The sequence below is a fragment of the Numida meleagris genome, chromosome 1, assembly GCF_002078875.1.
Source record: "Numida meleagris isolate 19003 breed g44 Domestic line chromosome 1, NumMel1.0, whole genome shotgun sequence".
Classification (NCBI taxonomy): domain Eukaryota; kingdom Metazoa; phylum Chordata; class Aves; order Galliformes; family Numididae; genus Numida; species Numida meleagris.
In genome coordinates this window covers 48,588,034-48,597,610 of record NC_034409.1, presented here as the reverse complement: position 1 = coordinate 48,597,610, position 9,577 = coordinate 48,588,034, and the positions used below count along the sequence as shown (strand labels likewise).

The 9,577-nt window shown below is 51.2% G+C and overlaps 2 protein-coding genes across 2 annotated transcripts; one reads left to right on the top strand and one right to left on the bottom strand.

The window, feature by feature from the left end:
* TMEM140 (transmembrane protein 140) lies at positions 713–5,228 on the top strand. Its single transcript, XM_021394564.1, has 4 exons — positions 713–854; positions 1,940–1,986; positions 2,843–2,954; positions 3,646–5,228. Exons 1-4 carry the CDS (start codon positions 713–715, stop codon positions 4,290–4,292), a joined length of 948 nt encoding a protein of 315 aa, XP_021250239.1. The 3' UTR covers positions 4,293–5,228.
* Positions 5,930–7,181, bottom strand: C1H7orf49 (chromosome 1 C7orf49 homolog). Its single transcript, XM_021414852.1, has 3 exons — positions 7,001–7,181; positions 6,857–6,923; positions 5,930–6,741 (listed from the first exon to the last, which is right to left on the bottom strand). The coding sequence occupies exons 1-3, from the start codon at positions 7,141–7,143 to the stop codon at positions 6,466–6,468; spliced, it is 486 nt and encodes a 161-aa protein (XP_021270527.1). The 5' UTR covers positions 7,144–7,181; the 3' UTR covers positions 5,930–6,465.

Below are 9,577 nucleotides of genomic sequence, written 5' to 3'. Positions count from 1 at the left end.
ATAGAGCCAAAGAGGTAGCCAGGGGATACCTGTAAGATGCCTATAGGATGAGGATGGCAGGGCACATTGCAACCTGCACAGCCTTGAGGCATCATCTTCCACCCCCTGAGGGCCTGGGAGGAGAAGGAAGGGAAACTACCTGCCAGAAAGGCAGCTGAAGGTGTGGAAGGATACCTCCAGAATAAGGTTAAGAAGTGCCTGAATAACACTCTTAGACATATTATCTGATTTTGGGTGGTCCTTGTGTGGATCCAGGAGTTGGACTCAGCGATCATTATGAGTCCCTTCCAAATTGGGATATTCTATGTTTTTATGATTCTTTGCAGCCAGGCCATTCACCGCGGTCAGCTCACCAGTTGTGGCCTGCTGGAGGCTATTTGCAGCAAGCCTTTTCCCTCTGATTTCCCCCACCAAAACTCCTGCCCAAGCCACCTGTGATCTGAACCACCTTAATCCAGATCCTTAATGCTGAAATGACTCCACATACACTGCAAACTGCAGCTGGCAGAGACGATGTTAGCCACGGGGCAGACGGCAAAGCAGGAGCTGATAGAAGCACAAACAGGAAAAGGGATCAGAAATCTGGTGTGAGAGAAGGAAGTAGTTTTGCACACAGGTGCTGAACAGGCAGCTTTAGATGCAGGGTTAAAACCCAGATCTTTTCTTGCCAACTTCTGCTAAGCTTGCAGTCACTCACCAGGAACTCAAAAACATGGGTGATGCAAGCATCAGTGTCACAACACCCACTCCACAGCTACAGATGGTCATCTCTACAGAAGTATCCCAAAGAAACAAACTTCTCTTGGCCCCCACAGCTGCCCAAGCCACACTAGCAGCACAATTCCCATTACCCGGTCAGCTATATATAACAGCTGGCAGGGCCAGGAAGAGAAAGTACAACTCTCCGCCCAGCTGAGACGGTGGTGATTTCGCTCGTGTTTTTTCCTCTCACATTTTTTATGACGCATTATCAGGGAGGAGCACAGCATTAGGAGCCCAGAACTCTCAAAACCAAAACAGAAAGCACAAGGCTGTTTTATAACAGGAGTTGTGCATCAGAGCTCCGATAGCACAGGACCTGGCAGCAGCCACGGGCAGGATCTCTGCAGCTTGTTTCAGCTCCGCACTCATCCCGATGGGCAGTCTGTAAGTATTCTCCAGCGGTGTCCCTCACCTCTGCAATGCCATAGCAATGGGGGGAGCTGCCAGGGGAACCAGCAGTGCTGTCAGGTGCTAACATCAAGGAGGGAGCAGGTCCTCCCTTCCCCAGCTGCGAGGGACTGCCAGCCTTTTGCTTCTAGGTTCTGCACAGCTATGTGTCCCTGCATGGGGATCACTACGGGCTCCCCCAGCCCCAAGGCAAGACCCAGCCAGAGCTGCATGCCTCCTGTCCTGCTCCCTTTGCCTGCCTGCAGCTTGCTGAAGGGAAGATGCTCCCTGCCTGCAAATAGAGAGAGGAAAGGCATGTTCTGTCCCAATACCAGCATCCCAATGAGCCCTGTGTCGCACAGACACCCCAGGCAGCTCCGGAGCCCAACACATGAAGCTGAGGCACAGCAGTGAAGCGAGCTGGGGGCTGGCCACTCATGGGTTGCTCTCTTGCACCTCTGTGATAGAGCCACAGACTCTCCTGTCTAAAAGTCATGGGCTTAGAGGCAAAGGGGCTGTCTGGGAAAGGTCCCAGCTGGACTCGGGTGACAGCTCTTTCCTGTTTATCCCAGCTTCTCAGCCAGGCTGCCTCTAAGGCAACTGGGACCAGGCTGCAGGCTCACCCACACTGCCGCTGTACCTCTGGCGGGCTGCCAGGCCTTGGCGTCATAGCTGGGCCATGTGTCTTCGCCGGGTCACACACTCTCTGCCCCAGCTGGCACAGGGCACTGGCACCAGCAGGTCTGTGGGGTGGGCAGTGGGAGCTGCAGAGCTAGATCTGCCTGAGGAGGGAGCGGGGCTGCACCGCTGGGAAAGGACAAACAGGTCCTGAGACAAGTGAGTCTGCAGGGAGAGGAGAGGGCAGGTACTGGAGGTTTCAAGGGGCATCATACCTGCAGCAATCACTCAGCAGCATGGGCACCTCAAGCTGGCTCTCCTCTACCTCTGCAATACCTCTCCATGAACCTGCTAAGTACCTAATTCTGCTTCCTTGTGTGGCAAATGTGATACTACTACTTAAAATTCCTGGTTGGCTTGTTCATTTGTTCGGGGGTGGGAGAATAGAAGACGACATGGGATGATTAAGCAGAAACCCCATGTTTCTATAAGCCTGCCCATCTATAGTGTGGGTGTCCAACCTTGGGGCTGCACTGAGAGAAGAGGACTTGTCTTGAGCCACATATAAGAAATGAAATATAGTTAATGCATATAAGGCACATTATTTTTATGTTTCTTTAATTGAAACATAAAAAAAAGTAACAAACCTGCAAAAGTAGTGGGATATTTGACCTTGTTTTTGTGAAACTAATGCATCGGTCTGGTTTGATGGCAGTGATTCCCATTCTCAGTGATTTCTCAAGGGGTTCGTCAGAGATTTCTGGTGGGAATGCACACAGAATAGCGCAGAAAAGTTGGCCATGGGCACCCAGGACACTGGGATGATGTACTCTTGCACAACTGACAACAGAGAGAGCAGGACCACTTGAAGAAATCTGGTAAATGATTCACAGGCGATAATGCTTTGCAAACGCAAGAAAGAGGTTATTTGCAGAGCCTCAAGCACGAAGCCAAGGTCTCGAGCTCCTTACCCCGTGATGGTGTTCCTGTGCAGACCAAGGTGGCCGGTGCTGTAATGCTGTCTGCCTCCACAGCCAGCGATGACCCTCCCTGATGCCACTTCCCTGTTTTTCAGCATGAAGCAGCAGCTTGCAGGAAGGCACTGAGGACAGCCTGCACTTCTGGGAAATCGGCAGACAGTCCCTTTCACCAAGCTACCAGCCAGAGGAGCGAGGAAGGCGGCGGCTGTAGGTGAGTCTGTTGCACCCACCCCCCTGGGCCCTAGCAGATGCGGGTGGGCAGATGAAGCTGGGTCTGGGGTGCCCCTTGGTGATGTCACAGCTGCCACCTGCGTAGGCATTGCTTCTTGGGCAACCAGGGCAGAGGTGCATCACTCCTGCCTTCCTGCGGGGACAGGGGTGGGGGTGACCAGCCCTGCTGTGCCCAGATCCTCAAGGGCATGCAGGGGCCTCATGGGCATGTGAAAAGTGAGGCACTGGCAGCACCAGGTGTACCAGGGCTGTGGGGACTGGGGATAGAGCTGCACTTCAGACTCTTTCATGTCTGCGTTTTGCTCAGCTGTCCAAAGATCACAAGGGATGTCCTCCTCTGACCAGAACTGAATAAGAAGCATTTTCCCAGGATAGCTCTTAACCCCCTTCTTATTGGGCTGCAGCGCTTCTCTTGCCTGCTGACACATTCCTGTCTTGTTCAGTGTGAGGCCATGGTGCATGGGGCATGTGTGGAGCTAAGGGAACCGCACTGGTCTCATCTCCCATTCCGCCTAACACAGTGGGAAGCACAGCCAGAGCAGGGCTCACACTTGTGCTCCGTGTGCTGGGGGAGTGCCAGGATCTCTGTGACAGTCTCAGAGCTCTCCTTGGAAAGGTACCATACCGTGTGCTATAACCAAAGGGTCCCCCTCTTCATGTTTTGCAGCAAGTGTCCCCACAGCGGGATTCACCATGGTACCAAGTGAGCACGTAGGCCATGGAACGGCTCTGCTGTGCTGCAGGTACACGGGGTGCCTGCTCTGTGCACTCACCATCCTGGAGGTTGTCGGGACCTTGGGACTGATGATCTATGCACTGCTGGTGGAAGCAGGGAACCTGGTCAACCTCCCTAACAAACGTATTGGCTTTTACAACTTCTGCCTGTGGAATGAGACAGCCAGGGAGCTGCAGTGCCTGCAACCCTACCATCTGCAGGCCATGGGCATCAGCTGGCTGGGAATGGCACTGGCAAGGGTTTGCGTCTACATCTGCCCGGTCATCAGCTTCTTCTACCCCCTTTTCCTTGCAAATATGAGGTGCGTAGACAAGGTAAAGGGCTGGAGGGTATTGCTCATCATACTTGTCATCAAAATGTTACTCCTGTCTGGAGGCCTGGGTATATTTCTCCTACAAACCTCACCGTGGATTAACCCCTCTGATTTCACCGGGGGATTTCTGGCACTGGTTGGGACTCTGGCTCTGATTCTGCTCCAGATTCTCACTGTCATTATGTACACCATCTGGGCCAACCACACCAACTCACGTCAAAGCCCTTTCACTGAGGAGGCCTTGCCCATTAAAATTTGGAAATGAAGATGTGAGATGATGTGATTTAGAGCAGTAATCATGCTACAGCTTTAATCACTGGCAAGCTCCTTTGTCCAAGTGCTCACATCCAGTGCCCTGGTTTCAGCAGGGACAGAGTTGATTTTCTTCACTGTCTGCTATGATGCTGTTTTGGCTTTGAGATAAAAAAAAAAAAAAACTGATAACATAGCAATGTTTCGGTTGTTGCTGAGCAGTGCTGTGCAGACTTAAGGATGTTTCAGCTTCTCATCTTCTCATGCTGCCCTGCCAGCAAGGGGGACTGAGGGGACACAAGGAGCTGGGAGTGAACAGAACTAGGACAGCTGCCCTAAACTGGCCAAAGGGTTATCACATACTATAAAATCCTGTGGAAAACTTCTAAAAACATTTCAGTTTCTCAAGTACGGGTGCATCATTTGCAGCCAGAACTTGGGAAAGCTTGCCAAAGAGGGTGTGGAATACATCAGAGGACAGATTGTCCTAACCATTCTGTGCAAGCCTAGGCAAGTTGCCCTGCTGCAAGAGAGGCCTACATGACCAGCGTGATAAGGGACAGGGGTGGCTACAACCTCCAGCTAAACTGGAGGATGAATAGATACAGATGTGCTTTGCATCTTGTGATAAGTATTGTAGTGGGATATAAACAAACATTTAACTGATGACTTGCTGTTGTTTCACCTTAATTTAACCCAAGGGAACTTCAAAACCTCAGCAACTCTGATCTGTTCAGGTAACGACACATGACAACATGTGAAAAAACTTAAAAACTGAAGCAGGAAGATGGCCAGGGGGACAGCTGCTGCTTGGGGACTGCCTGGGCAGTGGTCACCAGGAAGAAAGGAATTGCACTGTACATAACTTGTTTTGTAAATACGTATTACTGTCATTACTATTATTTTCCTTTCATTTTCTGTCTTAGTAAATAATTTTTTTTTTGTATCAGCCCATGAGTTCTACTTCGTTTTCTTCTCCTAGATTCTCTTCCCCATCTCCCTGGGAGCTTCTTTTGGGTTTTGACATTGGAAGCCAAGTAAAAACAAGAAAAAAGTTTATTTAGTTGTTTTCCACTGAAGCTAAGCGGGTATTTACAAAATCACAGAAAATCAAAGAATCACAGAATTGCTCAGGTTGGAAAAGACCTTCAAGATCATCAAGTCCAACTGCAACCTAACTGTACTGCCCTAACTCTAACAACCCACCACTAAATCATGTCCCTGAGCACCACATCCGAACAGTTTTTAAACACATTCAGGGATGGTGACTAAACCACATCCCTGGGGAGCCTATTCCAGCACTTAACAACCCTTTCTGTAAAGAAGTTTTTCCTGATATCCAACCTAAACCTCCCCTGGCACAGCATGAGGCCATTTCCCCTTGTCCTGTCACCTTGTCACCAGTGTGAAGAGACCAACCCTGCTCTCACTGCAATCACCTTTCAGGTATTTGAAGACAGCAATAAGGTCTCCCCTCAGCCTCCTCTTCCCCAGACTAAATCGGGCCAGTTCCTTCAGTCGCTCCTCATATGGCATATTCTCCAAGCCCTTCACTAGCCTTGCTGCCCTTCTTCGGACCTGCTCCAGTACCTCAACATCCTTTCTGTATTGAGGTCGCCAAAACTGAACACAGTAAAAAGTAAAAAAAAATTGTTTCTTCAAGGCTTTACTCCAAGTAACATAGGCATGTAAGTTATCTCTCTCACCCACATCCTGGTATTGGTCTTCCTTGGGATGTTCTCACTGCGAGCTGAACCTCGGCTTCTCCAGCTGCTGGCATCAGAGGCATCCCACTTATGGGTGGGCTGCTGGTCCTCAGCTTAGCTGACAGCCAGTTTGAGCCCATTGCAAGTATGCAGCCCCTCCTTTACTGCCCTGCGCTCAGCGCTATCCAACACAAGCTTGGAGCTCATGATGGGCTCATGCTCAGCTCAAGCTCCTATTAGTGCCCAGCATGTATTGCCATCCTTGAGTTTGCACAGCAGCTGCATTCCCTCCCTCCCTTTACTGCTGTTTGCAAGGATTTGTAGTGTCACACTGACAAGATGTGGGGTAAGGGAGACCAGCAGGCCACTGCCTGACACACGACCCAGGAACGCCCTCTCTGAGGATACCCAACCCTCCTTCCTGATGGGCTGTGCCATCCCAACCCTGCCCTTGCCTGCACAGCCGTGGAAGAGGCAATGCTAAGTGAAAAAGATCTCCCTGACATATTTCAGAACGTCATCCTCAGAGTCGTTAAGGCCAGTCCTCTCTGCATCCGTGCCAGCACCAGGAGGGGATGGGGGGCCCGGGCTGCGGTCGCTGCCTTCCCCCACACAGGCTGTGCCTCCGGGAGCCCGGCTCGGCGCTGCCTGCAGGTCCCGTTCCTCCCGCTGGAGCTCCGGTTCCTCTTGCTGAAGGTCCTGTTCCTCTTCACTCCCGCTGCAGACCTTCTCCTCAGCTCTCTCGCGCTGTAAGCTCTGACAGAGAGACCATCAGCCGTCCCCACCCAGGGCCACGCCAAGGGGCCGCCCCTGCGGGCCCCAGCCGTGGCCAGGCCGCTCTGCTCGGGGTGAAGGGGAGCCGCGGGTTCACCTCAGCCAGCACGCCCAGCGCCACGTCCACCAGCTCCGCCTCGTTCATGCAGTACACGGTCACTGCCCTGGGCGCCGCAACGGGAGAAATTATAGCGGGGTGCGCTCCGGCCCCGCCCGCCCTCTCCTCGCCCGGCGGCACTACCTGGGCTCCGCCGCCGCCGCTTTCTGCCGCCGCCGCCCGACCCGGCCTGGCACCCTTGCCCGCCGTTCGCCTTCCCCCGCCGCCCCCATCCAGGCGGGCAGTAGCCTCCGCCGCGTCGCCGCCATCTTGTGCGCAGCCGCCATCTTGTGCGCCGCAGCACGGCCCGCGGGTGTCCCCTCCCGGCCCGCCTCGCGCTGCGCAGCGCAACGCGCTGCAGCGCCCTTCTGCCACCGTCGTCGTACTTTAAATGGCTGAAGGTTCAGCTCCCATGTACACGTTAAACTTCTCCCAGTAGGGAGAGTTCTTCATAGTAGGGTTTTTCTGGATACCACTGCCCATATGGTAACGCCTCATTCCTGCCCTGACCACCCCAAAGCTGGGCAGGAAGCCTCTCGCCATTCCCTCCACTGAGGTACCTGGCTTTACAAGAGGCTGTTGCCATCACTGCTTGGTCTAGAAGTTGGAAGCTGGCTGCAGTCCTGATCCCTCAATTCCCCAGCAAAACAAAAAGCTACCTAATACCTTCCCCATCCTGTGTTCCACATAGGAAAAGCTTAGCCTAGCTTCAATAAATACGTCCTGCAGCCTGTGATCACGTTTGCCCCGGAAAAGTACTAGTGTAGCTGGGATCTCACAGCTGCTCCAGGTGCACAAACAAGAATCTGTATTGTCAGAATCTTACACAGGCTTGGTTATGTAGGAATGGAACATTGTTTCTGCATTAGATATTGAAAAGGGGGAATTGATGTAAAGAAGTAGAGCACAAAGTATTTTGTAACTTGAAAAAGTAGAAATACCATATATTTGACTAACGTATTTTAGAAATATAGTTGTTGAATTTTGTGATTAATTCTCACTTCTAGAACTGTAATAGTTACAAATAGTATGGGTATAGTATTATGGACTAGAAAGCATATTGTAAGGCTATACTGATTGGATAAGAGACTCCCAGCAAAAGAAAAGCAGACTTATCAAACATCAGAGAACCCAGGGCCTCCACACAAGGCCGGATTGTCTCACTCTGCGGTTAGGTTGGGATGCAACAGGCCGGCATCAAGGTACTCCCCTCTATCCTCCTTCCAAACTTATCTCTATCCAAGGACAAGCAGATGTCCAGAAATAGTGGCCGAGTGTTGAGTGAGCAAAGGTTATAGATAAATAATTAGCAATGTACATGGTTAGCTAGCAACAATTTATACTTAGCCAGTATCCGTATGTTTAGTGGAGCGTCAGGAAGATCTGCGAACCTGAAGTACTCAGCCAATGAGAAATCAGGGAAGGAAAAGATAAGCATCAGGTAATTGGACATAAAAGATGTAACACTGCTAGAAATCAGGGAAGGAAAAGATAAGCGTCGGGTAATTGGACATAAAAGATGTAACACTGCTTTCTTAGGCGCTCCTGATTGTAGGATGCCTGCCATTGCAGTTGCAAATAAAATCTGCTTTTATCAGAGATACCATCCTGATAAATTATTTGGATATTTCCAACAGTTACATCAACTATTGCTAAGTGAGAGAGGTGTTTGTGCTGCAGTGGCCACCACAGAATGCGTTGACATGGCAGATTTGTTGAGTGACATGGTGATGTTCTTCACCTTCCCTTCCCTCAGTTTGCTCAGCCCAGAGCAGAAGAGCTGAGGGGAAAGCCTCGTGGCGGCTGCAGCTCCTCACAGGGAGCAGAGGGGCAGCGCTAAGCTCTGCTCTATGGGGACAGCGACAGAGCCCTAGGGAACAGCATGGAGCTATGTCAGGGGAGGGGCAGCTGGGGGTTAGGGACAGGTTCTGCACCAGAGGGTGGTGAGCATGGAACAAGCTTCCCAGGGCAGTGGGTACAACCCTGAGCTGCCAGACTTCAAGGAGCTTTTGGATAATGCTCTCAGGTGTAGGGTTTGATTTTTGGGTGATCCTAGGTAGAGCCTGAAGTTGAACTCTATGATCCTTGTGAGTCCCTTCTAGGTGGGGACATTCTGTGATTGTGTGTGTGAGGTCTCCAGCCCGCGTGGCTCTCAAGGCCAAAGCTAGCTGCTGTCATATTCAAGTAGGCCCTTTGCTGTAGCCTGGATGCAGGCTATACTCTAATCTACAGCCACCTACGAACTGCTTAGCCCACAAGCTACAAGAGGAGCTCAGCAGCCTGATACTGAGCATCTCTGCCTCAGGCTGAAGCCTTGCAGGGCTCCTGAGAGAGTTCAGAGAAAGAGTGCTCAGCAAGAGGCTTTTATTTCGTCACATCCAGTGGAATGTCACTCAAGGAGGACCTTATCTATTCCACTGCACAAAGACACTCTGACTTAGAAACAGAGATTAGAAGTGCATTTTTTTCCTTTAACAAATCACACTGACATCGTCTTATTAACCCAGTGGCTATGCCCTGCCACCCTGCCAGCAGAAAAGCCCTCTATACTCCGTTCATTTGTGCAGATGCGCATGTCCCACATTTAAGTACAGCTTTGGGCTGACAGACCAGCTAATTACAAATGCTCTAGAAGCATCAACTGTCCATGTTGAACCAGAAGGACACAGAATCCATTCAGCCCTTCTACTCAAGCACTTGTTCTCCTGACTCAATTGGCAT

Coding starts and splice junctions, on each gene's coding strand:
- TMEM140 (XM_021394564.1), top strand. CDS start 713: ATGGGTGATGCAAGCATCAGTGTCACAACACCCACTCCACAGCTACAG. Junction 855..1,939: donor AGCACAATTCCCATTACCCG/GTCAGCTATATA, acceptor CTGCCTGAGGAG/GGAGCGGGGCTGCACCGCTG. Junction 2,955..3,645: donor GAGCGAGGAAGGCGGCGGCT/GTAGGTGAGTCT, acceptor CATGTTTTGCAG/CAAGTGTCCCCACAGCGGGA.
- C1H7orf49 (XM_021414852.1), bottom strand. CDS start 7,143: ATGGCGGCTGCGCACAAGATGGCGGCGACGCGGCGGAGGCTACTGCCC. Junction 6,924..7,000: donor GCGGCGGCGGCGGAGCCCAG/GTAGTGCCGCCG, acceptor TGCGGCGCCCAG/GGCAGTGACCGTGTACTGCA. Junction 6,742..6,856: donor CGCTGGGCGTGCTGGCTGAG/GTGAACCCGCGG, acceptor TCTCTCTGTCAG/AGCTTACAGCGCGAGAGAGC.